This window comes from Hyla sarda, unplaced genomic scaffold (assembly GCF_029499605.1).
Source record: "Hyla sarda isolate aHylSar1 unplaced genomic scaffold, aHylSar1.hap1 scaffold_524, whole genome shotgun sequence".
Classification (NCBI taxonomy): domain Eukaryota; kingdom Metazoa; phylum Chordata; class Amphibia; order Anura; family Hylidae; genus Hyla; species Hyla sarda.
The window spans coordinates 44,941-63,121 of record NW_026610535.1 but is presented as its reverse complement, the minus strand read 5'-3'; the positions used below and the strand labels follow the sequence as shown (position 1 = coordinate 63,121).

General features: G+C 46.0%; 1 protein-coding gene across 2 annotated transcripts in view; it reads right to left on the bottom strand.

Annotated features, from left to right (window-relative positions):
* The window catches only part of LOC130338800 (zinc finger protein 260-like), a 122,177-nt gene extending 104,260 nt beyond the window's left edge, over window positions 1-17,917 (bottom strand). Inside the window, exons 1-4 of one of the 2 annotated variants that reach the window (XM_056554007.1) lie at window positions 17,654-17,917; window positions 709-835; window positions 520-611; window positions 280-403 (exon numbers count right to left, since the gene is read on the bottom strand). In XM_056554007.1, coding sequence (XP_056409982.1) covers window positions 280-403; window positions 520-611; window positions 709-742 — 250 coding nt within the window. In that variant the 5' untranslated portion in view covers window positions 743-835; window positions 17,654-17,917. The remainder of the gene's footprint in view (window positions 1-279; window positions 404-519; window positions 612-708; window positions 836-17,653) is intronic. The other variant, XM_056554008.1, reaches the window with a different exon arrangement.
* Window positions 17,918-18,181: the final 264 nt, after the last annotated feature.

Here is an 18,181-nt window from a genome sequence, read left to right as displayed (position 1 = left end):
GGTCAGGGGGGTGCAGTGTGGTTTGGTGGGGCTGGTGGATAATCGGATTATTGGCAAGGTAATTGCCGATACCGATAACGTCAAAAATCGTGAATATCGGCCGATAATATCGGCCAAACCGATAATCGGTCGATCCCTAATTATTACATACCTGGGGTAACACCTCCTGGAATTATTACATACCTGGGACAACACCTCCTGGAATTATTACATACCTGGGACAACACCTCCTGGAATTATTCCATACCTGGGGTAACACCTCCTGGAATTATTACATACCTGGGGTAACACCTCCTGGAATTTCCTCCTTCACTTCCCTCATACACTGCTGATCGGACCAACAATCCGTCTCCTCTTCTGGTTCATCTTTAACCTCATCCTTAATATTAATCTGATCTTCAACCTGAATGAACAAGAAAAAAAGATGCCAAAAATTACTGTAGTTCGCTCCCTTTATGGTCATATTATGGGGAGACTATAAGGACCCCCCTATAGAGATATAGGATCAGCCTCATCTACCTGATGCTTCTCTGGGACATTTCCCTCTGGACAGTCCTGGGAATACAGAGGACGGGGACACCTCTCGGGTGGATTTCTATCAATGACTCCATCTGTAGGGAACACACAGGGAATGAATACATCAGTGCTGGATAGATTTCTATGTTACTAGGTAGTGAGAGTGATATCTATATATATGTCTCTTCTTACCTTGTGATGTGAGGGGCCGGTGATCCTCCATCATGACTATGTCCTGGTACAGATCCTTGTGTCCTCCAACTCCTCCACTGAATAATAGACAGCGATGTCCTAATGGGGTCAGTTCTGGAGACCTCACCTACAAAAAGACATCGATAACATAGAGCGGCGCCAAAGATGGGGGACAACAATGGCGGAAATGTAGATGGGGGGGACAACAATGGCGGAAATGTAGATGGGGACAACAATGGTGGAAATGTAGATGGGGGGGGACAACAATGGTGGAAATGTAGATGGGGGCCAACAATGGTGGAAATGTAGATGGGGGGCCAACAATGGTGGAAATGTAGATGGGGGGACAACAATGGTGGAAATGTAGATGGGGGACAACAATGGTGGAAATGTAGATGGGGGGACAACAATGGTGGAAATGTAGATGGGGGGACAACAATGGTGGAAATGTAGATGGGGGACAACAATGGTGGAAATGTAGATGGGGACAACAATGGTGGAAATGTAGATGGGGGGACAACAATGGTGGAAATGTAGATGGGGGACAACAATGGTGGAAATGTAGATGGGGGACAACAATGGTGGAAATGTAGATGGGACAACAATGGTGGAAATGTAGATGGGACAACAATGGTGGAAATGTAGATGGGACAACAATGGTGGAAATGTAGATGGGGGACAACAATGGTGGAAATGTAGATGGGGACAACAATGGTGGAAATGTAGATGGGACAACAATGGTGGAAATGTAGATGGGACAACAATGGTGGAAATGTAGATGGGACAACAATGGTGGAAATGTAGATGTGGGACAACAATGGTGCAAATATAGATGGGGGACAACAATGGTGGAAATGTAGATGGGGGACAACAATGGTGGAAATGTAGATGGGGGACAACAATGATGGAAATGTAGATGGGGGACAACAATGATGGAAATGTAGATGGGGGACAACAATGGTGGAAATGTAGATGGGTCAACAATGGTGGAAATGTAGATGGGGGACAACAATGGTGGAAATGTAGATGGGGGAACAACAATGGTGGAAATGTAGATGGGGACAACAATGGTGGAAATGTAGATGGGGGACAACAATGGTGGAAATGTAGATGGGGGACAACAATGGTGGAAATGTAGACGGGGACAACAATGGTGGAAATGTAGACGGGGACAACAATGGTGGAAATGTAGACGGGGACAACAATGGTGGAAATGTAGATGGGGACAACAATGGTGGAAATGTAGATGGGGGACAACATTGGTGGAAATGTAGACGGGGACAACAATGGTGGAAATGTAGATGGGGCCAACAATGGTGGAATGTAGATGGGGGGACAACAATGGTGGAATGTAAATGGGACAACAATGGTGGAATGTAGATGGGACAACAATGGTGGAAATGTAGATGGGGGACAACAATGGTGGGAATGTAGATGGGGACAACAATGGTGGAAATGTAGATTGGGACAACAATGGAGGAAATGTAGATTGGGACAACAATGGTGGAAATGTAGATGGGGACAACAATGGTGGAAATGTAGATGGAGGGACAACAATGGTGGAAATGTAGATGGGGGGACAACAATGGTGGAAATGTAGATGGGGGGACAACAATGGTGGAAATGTAGATAGGGGGACAACAATGGTGGAAATGTAGACGGGGACAACAATGGTGGAAATGTAGACGGGGACAACAATGGTGGAAATGTAGACGGGGACAACAATGGTGGAAATGTAGATGGGGACAACAATGGTGGAAATGTAGATGGGGGACAACATTGGTGGAAATGTAGATGGGGCCAACAATGGTGGAATGTAGATGGGGGGACAACAATGGTGGAATGTAAATGGGACAACAATGGTGGAATGTAGATGGGACAACAATGGTGGAAATGTAGATGGGGGACAACAATGGTGGGAATGTAGATGGGGACAACAATGGTGGAAATGTAGATTGGGACAACAATGGAGGAAATGTAGATTGGGACAACAATGGTGGAAATGTAGATGGGGACAACAATGGTGGAAATGTAGATGGAGGGACAACAATGGTGGAAATGTAGATGGGGGGACAACAATGGTGGAAATGTAGATGGGGGGACAACAATGGTGGAAATGTAGATAGGGGGACAACAATGGTGGAAATGTAGATGGGGACAACAATGGTGGAAATTTTGATGGGGACAACAATGGTGGAAATGTAGATGGGGGACAACAATGGTGGAAATGTAGATGGGGGACAACAATGGTGGAAATGTAGATGGGGACAACAATGGTGGAATTTTTGATGGGGACAACAATGGTGGAAATGTAGATGGGGGGGGGACAACAATGGTGGAAATGTAGATGGGGGGACAACAATATTCCAAAAAATATATACATAAATCTTTATTAATCACAAAGCAGACAGATAAGTACACACAATTTTAAAACCAATTAAAAACAGGATCCCAGAGCGGAGGAATATAATCCTGCGCCCAAATCACCCTGAGATGTAGATCAGTCCCGGCACAATCAATCCCAAAACAATCTATGCAGCAATGGAAAAAATTATATATATATATATTATGTATCAATAAATGATAACAGCTGACAAAGATTATTAAAGTCACCTAGCAGCCTATCCACACATCTGTATACAAAGTGTCACAGTGCATGTAATAAAGAGTATCTATCAGGTTGTAGCCGTGCACCTTATATCTTTTTGATAGGTTTATTACATGCACTGTGACACTTTGACTGTATACAGATGTGTGAATAGGCGGCTAGGTGACTTTAAAGTGTACCTGTCGTCAACAAAAACTTTTTATATAATGTAGATAATACAATTATATGTATATTTTTGTCCCTGCAGCTATTGCCTGCGTGTCTCTATGAGGAGTCCAAATACAGGAAGTGAGGGCGGGAAAAGCAGGGCTCTGTGCACTAAGAAAAGGCAGGACAGTGCACTGAGGCTCTATAACATGCTCCTGGCTCATACATCAGGATGATTCACAAACCAGTAGCCTGCACAGAGCCCTGCTTGTCCCGCCCTCACTTCCTGTTTTTGGACTCATCATAGAGACACACAGACAATAGCTTCAGGGACACAATTTTTTCACCCAAAAATATACACAATTTTTAATCATTGTATATTACAAATATACATATAATTGTATTATCTACATTATATCAAAAGTTTTTGTTGACGACAGGTTCACTTTAACCCCGCAAGGACTTTTCCTCCTCACCTTTTAAAAATCATAACCCTTTCAATTTTCCACCTAAAAATCCATATGATGCTTATTTCTTGCGTCACCAATTCTACTTTGCAGTGACATCAGTCATTTTACCCAAAAATTCACGGCGAAACGGGAAAAAAAATCATTGTGCAACAAAATTGAAGAAAAACGCCATTTTGTAACTTTTGGGGGCTTCCATTTCTACGCAGTGCATATTTGGGTAAAAATGACCCCTTATTTTTATTCTGTAGGTCCTTACGATTATAATGATCCCCGACTTATATAGGTGATTTTGTCGTACTTCGGAAAAATCATAACAACATGCAGGAAAATGTATACGTTTAAAATTCTCATTTTCTGACCCCTATAACTTTTTTATTTTTCCACATACGGGGCGGTATGAGGGCTCATTTTTTGCGCCGTGATCTGAAGTTTTTATCACTACAATTTTTGTTTTGATCAAACTTTTTGATAACTTTTTATTCATCTTTTAATGGTATACAAAGTGACCAAAATACGCTTTTGGACTTTGGAATTTTGTTACATGTACGTCATTGACCGAGCGGTTTAATTAACAATATATTTCAAGAGTTCGGACATTTCCGCACGCGGTGATACCATATAGGTTTATTTTTATTTACACTGTTTTATTTTTTTTATGGGAAAAGGGGGGTGATTCAAACTTTTATTAGGGAAGGGGTTAAATGACCTTTTATTAACACTTTTTTTTTTAGCAGTGTTATAGGTCCCATAGGGGACCTATAACACTGCACACACTGATCATTGTTATCCCATAGGAGACTATAACACTACACACACTGATCTCTTATACTGATCATTGTTATCCCATAGAGACCTATAACACTGCACACACTGATCTCTTATACTGATCATTGTTATCCTATAGGGACCTATAACACTGCACACACTGATCTCTTATACTGATCATTGTTATCCCATAGGGACCTATAACACTGCACACACTGATCTCTTATACTGATCATTATTATCCCATAGGAGACTATAACACTGCACACACTGATCTCTTATACTGATCATTATTATCCCATAGGAGACTATAACACTGTACACACTGATCTCTTATACTGATCATTGTTATCCCATAGGGACCTATAACACTGCACACACTGATCTCTTATACTGATCATTGTTATCCCATAGGGACCTATAACACTGCACACACTGATCTCTTATACTGATCATTGTTATCCCATAAGAGACTATAACACTGTACACACTGATCTCTTATACTGATCATTGTTATCCCATAAGAGACTATAACACTGTACACACTGATCTCTTATACTGATCATTGTTATCCCATAGGGACCTATAACACTGCACACACTGATCTCCTATACTGATCATTGTTATCCCATAGCGACCTATAACACTGCACACACTGATCTCCTATACTGATCATTGTTATCCCATAGGGACCTATAACACTGCACACACTGATCTCCTATGCTGATCATTGTTATTCCATAGGGGACTATAACACTGCACACAATGATCTCTTATACTGATCATTGTTACCCCATAGGGACCTATAACACTGCACACACTGATCTCTTATACTGATCATTGTTATCCCATAGGGGACTGCAACACTGCACACACTGATCTCATACTGATCATTGTTATCCCATAGGGGACTGCAACACTGCACACACTGATCTCTTATACTGATCATTGTTATCCCATAGGAAACTATAACACTGCACACACTGATCTCTTATACTGATCATTATTATCCCATAGGGGGCTATAACACTGCACACACACTGATCTCTTATACTGATCATTGTTATCCCATAGGAGACTATAACACTGCACACACTGATCTCTTATACTGATCATCGTTATCCCATAGGAAACTATAACACTGCACACACTGATCTCTTATACTGATCATTATTATCCCATAGGGACCAATAACACTGCACACACTGATCTCTTATACTGATCATTGTTATCCCATAGAGACCATAGCACTGCACACACTGATCTCTTATACTGATCATTATTATCCCATAGGGACCTATAACACTGCACACACTGATCTCTTATACTGATCAATGTTATCCCATAGGGACCTATAACACTGCACACACACTGATCTCTTATACTGATCATTGTTATCCCATAGGGACCTATAACACTGCACACACTGATCTCTTATACTGATCATTGTTATCCCATAGGAGACTATAACACTGCACACACTGATCTCTTATACTGATCATTATTATCCCATAGGGACCTGTAACACTGCACACACTGATCTCTTATACTGATCATTGTTATCCCATAGGGACCTATAACACTGCACACAGTGATCTCTTATACTGATCATTGTTATCCCATAGGGACCTATAACACTGCACACACTGATCTCTTATACTGATCATTGTTATCCCATAGGGACCATAGCACTGCACACACTGATCTCTTATACTGATCATTGTTATCCCATAGGGGGCTATAACACTGCACACACTGATCTCTTATACTGATCATTGTTATCCCATAGGGACCTATAACACTGCACACACACTGATCTCTTATACTGATCATTGTTATCCCATAGGGACCTATAACACTGCACACACTGATCTCTTATACTGATCATTGTTATCCCATAGGAGACTATAACACTGCACACACTGATCTCCTATACTGATCATTGTTATCCCATAGGAGACTATAACACTGCACACACTGATCTTATACTGATCATTATTATCCCATAGGAGACTATAACACTGCACACACTGATCTCTTATACTGATCATTATTATCCCATAGGGACCTATAACACTACACACACATATCTCTTATACTGATCATTGTTATCCCATAGGAGACTATAACACTACACACACTGATCTCTTATACTGATCATTGTTATCCCATAGAGACCTATAACACTGCACACACTGATCTCTTATACTGATCATTGTTATCCTATAGGGACCTATAACACTGCACACACTGATCTCTTATACTGATCATTGTTATCCCATAGGGACCTATAACACTGCACACACTGATCTCTTATACTGATCATTATTATCCCATAGGAGACTATAACACTGCACACACTGATCTCTTATACTGATCATTATTATCCCATAGGAGACTATAACACTGTACACACTGATCTCTTATACTGATCATTGTTATCCCATAGGGACCTATAACACTGCACACACTGATCTCTTATACTGATCATTGTTATCCCATAGGGACCTATAACACTGCACACACTGATCTCTTATACTGATCATTGTTATCCCATAAGAGACTATAACACTGTACACACTGATCTCTTATACTGATCATTGTTATCCCATAAGAGACTATAACACTGTACACACTGATCTCTTATACTGATCATTGTTATCCCATAGGGACCTATAACACTGCACACACTGATCTCCTATACTGATCATTGTTATCCCATAGGGACCTATAACACTGCACACACTGATCTCCTATGCTGATCATTGTTATTCCATAGGGGACTATAACACTGCACACAATGATCTCTTATACTGATCATTGTTACCCCATAGGGACCTATAACACTGCACACACTGATCTCTTATACTGATCATTGTTATCCCATAGGGGACTGCAACACTGCACACACTGATCTCATACTGATCATTGTTATCCCATAGGGGACTGCAACACTGCACACACTGATCTCTTATACTGATCATTATTATCCCATAGGGGGCTATAACACTGCACACACACTGATCTCTTATACGGATCATTGTTATCCCATAGGAGACTATAACACTGCACACACTGATCTCTTATACTGATCATTATTATCCCATAGGGACCAATAACACTGCACACACTGATCTCTTATACTGATCATTGTTATCCCATAGAGACCATAGCACTGCACACACTGATCTCTTATACTGATCATTATTATCCCATAGGGACCTATAACACTGCACACACTGATCTCTTATACTGATCATTGTTATCCCATAGGGACCTATAACACTGCACACACACTGATCTCTTATACTGATCATTGTTATCCCATAGGGACCTATAACACTGCACACACTGATCTCTTATACTGATCATTGTTATCCCATAGGAGACTATAACACTGCACACACTGATCTCTTATACTGATCATTATTATCCCATAGGGACCTGTAACACTGCACACACTGATCTCTTATACTGATCATTGTTATCCCATAGGGACCTATAACACTGCACACAGTGATCTCTTATACTGATCATTGTTATCCCATAGGGACCTATAACACTGCACACACTGATCTCTTATACTGATCATTGTTATCCCATAGGGACCATAGCACTGCACACACTGATCTCTTATACTGATCATTGTTATCCCATAGGGGGCTATAACACTGCACACACTGATCTCTTATACTGATCATTGTTATCCCATAGGGACCTATAACACTGCACACACACTGATCTCTTATACTGATCATTGTTATCCCATAGGGACCTATAACACTGCACACACTGATCTCTTATACTGATCATTGTTATCCCATAGGAGACTATAACACTGCACACACTGATCTCCTATACTGATCATTGTTATCCCATAGGAGACTATAACACTGCACACACTGATCTTATACTGATCATTATTATCCCATAGGAGACTATAACACTGCACACACTGATCTCTTATACTGATCATTATTATCCCATAGGGACCTATAACACTACACACACATATCTCTTATACTGATCATTGTTATCCCATAGGGGACTGCAACACTGCACACACTGATCTTATACTGATCATTATTATCCCATAGGAGACTATAACACTGCACACACTGATCTTATACTGATCATTATTATCCCATAGGGACCTATAACACTGCACACACTGATCTCTTATACTGATCATTATTATCCCATAGGGACCTATAACACTACACACACATATCTCTTATACTGATCATTGTTATCCCATAGAGACCTATAACACTGCACACACTGATCTCTTATACTGATCATTGTTATCCTATAGGGACCTATAACACTGCACACACTGATCTCTTATACTGATCATTGTTATCCCATAGGGACCTATAACACTGCACACACTGATCTCTTATACTGATCATTATTATCCCATAGGAGACTATAACACTGCACACACTGATCTCTTATACTGATCATTATTATCCCATAGGAGACTATAACACTGTACACACTGATCTCTTATACTGATCATTGTTATCCCATAGGGACCTATAACACTGCACACACTGATCTCTTATACTGATCATTGTTATCCCATAGGGACCTATAACACTGCACACACTGATCTCTTATACTGATCATTGTTATCCCATAAGAGACTATAACACTGTACACACTGATCTCTTATACTGATCATTGTTATCCCATAAGAGACTATAACACTGTACACACTGATCTCTTATACTGATCATTGTTATCCCATAGGGACCTATAACACTGCACACACTGATCTCCTATACTGATCATTGTTATCCCATAGCGACCTATAACACTGCACACACTGATCTCCTATACTGATCATTGTTATCCCATAGGGACCTATAACACTGCACACACTGATCTCCTATGCTGATCATTGTTATTCCATAGGGGACTATAACACTGCACACAATGATCTCTTATACTGATCATTGTTACCCCATAGGGACCTATAACACTGCACACACTGATCTCTTATACTGATCATTGTTATCCCATAGGGAACTGCAACACTGATCTCATACTGATCATTGTTATCCCATAGGGGACTGCAACACTGCACACACTGATCTCTTATACTGATCATTGTTATCCCATAGGAAACTATAACACTGCACACACTGATCTCTTATACTGATCATTATTATCCCATAGGGGGCTATAACACTGCACACACACTGATCTCTTATACTGATCATTGTTATCCCATAGGAGACTATAACACTGCACACACTGATCTCTTATACTGATCATTATTATCCCATAGGGACCAATAACACTGCACACACTGATCTCTTATACTGATCATTGTTATCCCATAGAGACCATAGCACTGCACACACTGATCTCTTATACTGATCATTATTATCCCATAGGGACCTATAACACTGCACACACTGATCTCTTATACTGATCATTGTTATCCCATAGGGACCTATAACACTGCACACACACTGATCTCTTATACTGATCATTGTTATCCCATAGGGACCTATAACACTGCACACACTGATCTCTTATACTGATCATTGTTATCCCATAGGAGACTATAACACTGCACACACTGATCTCTTATACTGATCATTATTATCCCATAGGGACCTGTAACACTGCACACACTGATCTCTTATACTGATCATTGTTATCCCATAGGGACCTATAACACTGCACACAGTGATCTCTTATACTGATCATTGTTATCCCATAGGGACCTATAACACTGCACACACTGATCTCTTATACTGATCATTGTTATCCCATAGGGACCATAGCACTGCACACACTGATCTCTTATACTGATCATTGTTATCCCATAGGAGACTATAACACTGCACACACTGATCTCCTATACTGATCATTGTTATCCCATAGGAGACTATAACACTGCACACACTGATCTTATACTGATCATTATTATCCCATAGGAGACTATAACACTGCACACACTGATCTCTTATACTGATCATTATTATCCCATAGGGACCTATAACATTACACACACATATCTCTTATACTGATCATTGTTATCCCATAGGGGACTGCAACACTGCACACACTGATCTCTGATACTGATCATTGTTATCCCATAGGAAACTATAACACTGCACACACTGATCTTATACTGATCATTGTTATCCCATAGGAGATTATAACACTGCACACACTGATCTCTTATACTGATCATTGTTATCCCATAGGAGACTATAACACTACACACAGTGATCTCTTATACTGATCATTATTATCCCATAGGGACCTATAACACTGCACACACTGATCTCTTATACTGATCATTATTATCCCATAGGAGACTATAACATTGTACACACTGATCTCTTATACTGATCATTGTTATCCCATAGGAGAATATAACACTACACACACTGATCTCTTATACTAATCATTATTATCCCATAGAGGCCTATAACACTGTACACACTGATCTCTTATACTGATCATTATTATCCCATAGGGACCCTATAACACTGCACACACTGATCTCTTATACTGATCATTGTTATCCCATAGGGACCTATAACACTGCACACACTGATCTCTTATACTGATCATTATTATCCCATAGGGACCTATAACACTGCACACACTGATCTCTTATACTGATCATTATTATCCCATAGGGACCTATAACACTGCACACACTGATCTCTTATACTGATCATTGTTAACCCATAGGAGACTATAACACTGTACACACTGATCTCTTATACTGATCATTATTATCCCATAGGGACCTATAACACTGCACACACTGATCTCTTATACTGATCATTGTTATCCCATAGGAGACTATAACACTGCACACACTGATCTCTGATACTGATCATTATTATCCCATAGGGACCTATAACACTGCACACACTGATCTCTTATACTGATCATTATTATCCCATAGGAGACTATAACACTGCACACACTGATCTCTTATACTGATCATTATTATCCCATAGGAGACTATAACACTGCACACACTGATCTCTTATACAGATCATTGTTATCCCATAGGGACCTATAACACTGCACACACTGATCTCTTATACTGATCATTGTTATCCCATAGGGACCTATAACACTGCACACACCGGGTCCCTCCCGGTGTCCTGTAAGCTGTTCGGGATGCTGCGATTTCACCGCGGCGGTCCCGAACAGCCCGACTGACTAGCCGGGATACTTTCACTTTCGCTTTAGAAGCGGCGGTCAGCTTTGACCGCCGCTTCTAAAGGGTTAATACCGCACATTGCCGTGATCGGCCATGTGTGGTATTAGCCGCGGGTCCCGGCCGTTGATGAGGCCGATGAGGACCGTTGAGGACCGACCGATGTGATGCGGGGTCGATATCGCGGGAGCCGGCGCAGGACGTAAATATACGTCCTGCGTCGTTAAGGGGTTAATAATCTTTGTCAGCTGTTATCATTTATTGATACATATCATATAATTTTTTCCATTGCTGCATAGATTGTTTTGGGATTATTTGTGCCGGGACTGATCTACATCTCAGGGTGATTTGGGCGCAGGATTATATTCCTCCGCTCTGGGATCTTAAAATTGTGTGTACTTATCTGTCTGCTTTGTGATTAATAAAGATTTATATACTGTGACCCCCCCGACATGTGATGGCCCCAACATATGATCAAATCGACATACGATGCTTTTATATGTCAGGGCCATCGCATTAACTGCTATCAGACAGCGCAAAATGCTTAAGCATCCCGGGCAGGTTCACTTACCTATCCACGCTGCTCCGGGTCCACTTCGCGATCCCCCAGCGTCTTGCGCATCTTCTCCGGGGTCCGGGCCTCGCTTTCCGGCGTCGTTATTACGTCACTACGCACGCTGTCCCGGCGCCGCAACGTAATACCGTCACCAGAAAGCGAAGCCCGGACCCTGGAGAAGATGCGCAAGACACCGGAGGATCGCGAAGAAGACACCGGAGCAACGGGACAGCATCGGGAGCCCCTGGGACAGCATCCGGAGCCCCTGGGACAGCATCCGGAGCCCCTGGGACAGCATCCGGAGCCCCTGGGACAGCATCCGGAGCCCCTGGGACAGCATCCGGAGCCCCTGGGACAGCATCGGGAGCCCCTGGGACAGCATCCGGAGCCCCTGGGACAGCATCCGGAGCCCCTGGGACAGCATCCGGAGCCCCTGGGACAGCATCCGGAGCCCCTGGGACAGCATCCGGAGCCCCTGGGACAGAATCCGGAGCCCCTGGGACAGCATCGGGAGCCCCTGGGACAGCATCGGGAGCCCCTGGGACAGCATCGGGAGCCCCTGGGACAGCACCCGGAGCCCCTGGGACAGCACCCGGAGCCCCTGGGACAGCATCGGGAGCCCCTGGGACAGCATCGGGAGCCCCTGGGACAGGATCGGGGGACCCTGGGACAGCATCGGGAGCCCCTGGGACAGCATCGGGAGCCCCTGGGACAGCACCCGGAGCCCCTGGGACAGCATCGGGAGCCCCTGGGACAGCATCGGGAGCCCCTGGGACAGCATCGGGAGCCCCTGGGACAGCATCGGGAGCCCCTGGGACAGCATCGGGAGCCCCTGGGACAGCATCGGGAGCCCCTGGGACAGCACCCGGAGCCCCTGGGACAGCACCCGGAGCCCCTGGGACAGCATCGGGAGCCCCTGGGACAGCATCGGGAGCCCCTGGGACAGCATCGGGAGCCCCTGGGACAGCATCGGGAGCCCCTGGGACAGCATCGGGAGCCCCTGGGACAGGATCGGGGGACCCTGGGACAGGATCGGGGGACCCTGGGACAGCATCGGGAGCGATGAGGACCTGGTCCGGAGCGGCAGGGACAGGCGAGTACAGCTTCCTATACTTTACATTGAACGGATCCCTCAACATACGGTGGTATATAAAGCTGGGTGGCGGGCGGTATATAAAGCTGGGTGGCGGGCAGTATATAAAGCTGGGTGGCGGGCAGTATATAAAGCTGGGTGGCGGGCAGTATATAAAGCTGGGTGGCGGGCAGTATATAAAGCTGGGTGGCGGGCAGTATATAAAGCTGGGTGGCGGGCAGTATATAAAGCTGGGTGGCGGGCGGTATATAAAGCTGGGTATCATGCGGTACATAAAGCTGGGTGGCGGGCGGTATATAAAGCTGGGTGGCGGGCAGTATATAAAGTTGGGTGGCAGGCGGTATATAAAGCTGGGTGGCGGGCGGTATATAAAGCTGGGTGGCGGGCAGTATATAAAGCTGGGTGGCGGGCGGTATATAAAGCTGGGTGGGGGCGGTATATAAAGCTGGGTGGCGGGCGGTATATAAAGCTGGGTGGGGGCGGTATATAAAGCTGGGTGGCGGGCGGTATATAAAGCTGGGTGGCGGGCGGTATATAAAGCCGGGTGGCGGCCAGTATATAAAGCTCGGGGGCGGGCAGTATATAAAGCTGGGTGGCAGGCAGTATATAAAGCTGGGTGGCGGGCGGTATATAAAGCTGGGTGGCAGGCAGTATATAAAGCAGGGTGGCGGGCACTATATAAAGCTGGGTGGCGGGCAGTATATAAAGCAGGGTGGCGGGCAGTATATAAAGCTGGGTGGCGGGCAGTATATAAAGCTGGGTGGCGGGCAGTATATAAAGCTGGGTGGCGGGCAGTATATAAAGCTGGGTGGCGGGCAGTATATAAAGCTGGGTGGCGGGCAGTATATAAAGCTGAGTGGCGGGCGGTATATAAAGCTGGGTATCATGCGGTACATAAAGCTGGGTGGCGGGCGGTATATAAAGCTGGGTGGCGGGCAGTATATAAAGCTGGGTGGCGGGCGGTATATAAAGCTGGGTGGCGGGCGGTATATAAAGCTGGGTGGCGGGCAGTATATAAAGCTGGGTGGCGGGCAGTATATAAAGCTGGGTGGCGGGCGGTATATAAAGCTGGGTGGCGGGCGGTATATAAAGCTGGGTGGCGGGCGGTATATAAAGCTGGGTGGCGGGCGGTATATAAAGCTGGGTGGCGGGCGGTATATAAAGCTGGGTGGCGGGCGGTATATAAAGCTGGGTGGCGGGCGGTATATAAAGCTGGGTGGCGGGCGGTATATAAAGCTGGGTGGCGGGCAGTATATAAAGCTGGGTGGCGGGCAGTATATAAAGCTGGGTGGCGGGCAGTATATAAAGCTGGGTGGCGGGCGGTATATAAAGCTGGGTATCATGCGGTACATAAAGCTGGGTGGCGGGCGGTATATAAAGCTGGGTGGCGGGCAGTATATAAAGCTGGGTGACGACGGTATATAAAGCTGGGTGGCGGGCGGTATATAAAGCTGGGTGGCGGGAAGTATATAAAGCTGGGTGGGGGCGGTATATAAAGCTGGGTGGGGGCGGTATATAAAGCTGGGTGGCGGGCGGTATATAAAGCTGGGTGGCGGGCGGTATATAAAGCTGGGTGGGGGCGGTATATAAAGCTGGGTGGCGGGCGGTATATAAAGCTGGGGGGCGGGCAGTATATAAAGCTGGGTGGCAGGCAGTATATAAAGCTGGGTGGCGGGCGGTATATAAAGCAGGGTGGCGGCCAGTATATAAAGCTGGGTGTCGGGCAGTATATAAAGCTGGGTGGCGGGCGGTATATAAAGCTGGGTGGGGGCGGTATATAAAGCTGGGTGGCGGGCGGTATATAAAGCTGGGTGGCGGGCAGTATATAAAGCTGGGTGGCGGCCAGTATATAAAGCTGGGTGGCGGGCGGTATATAAAGCCGGGTGGCGGGCAGTGTATAAAGCCGGGTGGCGGGCGGTATATAAAGCCGGGTGGCGGGCGGTATATAAAGCCGGGTGGCGGGCACTATATAAAGCTGGGTGGCGGGCGGTATATAAAGCTGGGTGGCGGGCGGTATATAAAGCTGGGTGGCGGGCACTATATAAAGCTGGGTGGCGGGCACTATATAAAGCTGGGTGGCGGGCACTATATAAAGCTGGGTGGAGGGCGGTATATAAAGCTCGGTGGCGGGCGGTATATAAAGCTGGGTGGCGGGCAGTATATAAAGGTGGGTGGAGGGCGGTATATAAAGCTGGGTGGCGGGCGGTATATAAAGCTGGGTGGCGGGCACTATATAAAGGTGGGTGGAGGGCGGTATATAAAGCTGGGTGGCAGGCACTATATAAAGCTGGGTGGCGGGCACTATATAAAGCTGGGTGGCGGGCACTATATAAAGCCGGGTGGCGGGCAGTATATAAAGCTGGGTGGCAGGCACTATATAAAGCTGGGTGGCAGGCACTATATAAAGCTGGGTGGCGGGGCACTATATAAAGCTGGGTGGCGGGCACTATATAAAGCTGGGTGGCGGGCACTATATAAAGCTGGGTGGCCCCTAATGGAGTGGCCCTAGTACTGATGGGGCCCGTCCTCTCCTCCAGTATATAAATCTGGGTGGCGGGCAGTATATAAAGCTGGGTGGCAGGCGGTATATAAAGCTGGGTGGGGGCGGTATATAAAGCTGGGTGGCGGGCGGTGTATAAAGCTGGGGGGCGGGCAGTATATAAAGCTGGGTGGCAGGCAGTATATAAAGCTGGGTGGCGGGCGGTATATAAAGCTGGGTGTCGGGCAGTATATAAAGCTGGGTGGCGGGCGGTATATAAAGCTGGGTGGGGGCGGTATATAAAGCTGGGTGGCGGGCGGTATATAAAGCTGGGTGGCGGGCAGTATATAAAGCTGGGTGGCGGCCAGTATATAAAGCTGGGTGGCGGGCGGTATATAAAGCCGGGTGGCGGGCGGTATATAAAGCCGGGTGGCGGGCGGTATATAAAGCCGGGTGGCGGGCACTATATAAAGCTGGGTGGCGGGCGGTATATAAAGCTGGGTGGCGGGCGGTATATAAAGCTGGGTGGCGGGCACTATATAAAGCTGGGTGGCGGGCACTATATAAAGCTGGGTGGCGGGCACTATATAAAGCTGGGTGGAGGGCGGTATATAAAGCTCGGTGGCGGGCGGTATATAAAGCTGGGTGGCGGGCAGTATATAAAGGTGGGTGGAGGGCGGTATATAAAGCTGGGTGGCGGGCGGTATATAAAGCTGGGTGGCGGGCACTATATAAAGGTGGGTGGAGGGCGGTATATAAAGCTGGGTGGCAGGCACTATATAAAGCTGGGTGGCGGGCACTATATAAAGCTGGGTGGCGGGCACTATATAAAGCCGGGTGGCGGGCACTATATAAAGCTGGGTGGCAGGCACTATATAAAGCTGGGTGGCGGGCACTATATAAAGCTGGGTGGCGGGCACTATATAAAGCTGGGTGGCGGGCACTATATAAAGCTGGGTGGCCCCTAATGGAGTGGCCCTAGTACTGATGGGGCCCGTCCTCTCCTCCAGTATATAAATCTGGGTGGCGGGCAGTATATAAAGCTGGGTGGCAGGCGGTATATAAAGCTGGGTGGCGGGCACTATATAAAGCTGGGTGGCCCCTAATGGAGTGGCCCTAGTACTGATGGGGCCCGTCCTCTCCTCCAGTATATAAAGCTGGGTGGTGGGCAGTATATAAAGCTGGGTGGCAGGCACTATATAAAGCTGGGTGGCGGGCAGATATATAAAGCTGGGTGGCAGGCACTATATAAAGCTGGGTGGCGGGCACTATATAAAGCTGGGTGGCGGGCACTATATAAAGCTGGGTGGCGGGCACTATATAAAGCTGGGTGGCGGGCAGTATATAAAGCTGGGTGGGGGGCAGTATATAAAGCTGGGTGGCGGGCGGTATATAAAGCTGGGTGGCGGGCGGTATATAAAGCTGGGTGGCGGGCAGTATATAAAGCTGGGTGGCCCCTAATGGAGTGTCCCTAGTACTGATGGGGCCCGTCCTCTCCTCCAGTATATAAAGCTGGGTGGCGGGCACTATATAAAGCTGGGTGGCGGGCACTATATAAAGCTGGGTGGCCCCTAATGGAGTGGCCCTAGTACTGATGGGGCCCGTCCTCTCCTCCAGTATTACCGGCTGATGGGCTCCGGACTGTAGCTATAGGATTAGGTATCGGGGCCAATACCGGGATCAGGACCCTAATACTGATCACTGATGGCTCCATAGTACGGACACTAGGAGGAAGTGGTAACCATGGCGACTACTCCACCAATAGGAATGAGGGAGAGGAGAGGGGGCGGGGTGTTCTGGGCGGAGCCTCATGTTGTGTCCGTCTTCTTCTTCTCATTTATATCTTCACCGTTATTATATCTCTTTATTTATTACAGGAAGAACCAGTGTGAACTATTACATTGTGACAGGAGGAAGAAGAGAGGAACAACACAATGTAACAAACCCTCTGCATAGAAACTCACCTCACACCACGTCTCCTCTTCACTGAGCTCCTCCCCTTCTGGTCACATGTCCTCTACTGCTGAGCCCCGCCCACTCCTGTCACATGACCATCCCCACAGGTCCTTCATCCACAATCTCTCCTATCCTGCTGAGCTCCGCCCCCACATGTACTGGTCACATGATTGTGACATCATCACAGGTCCTACA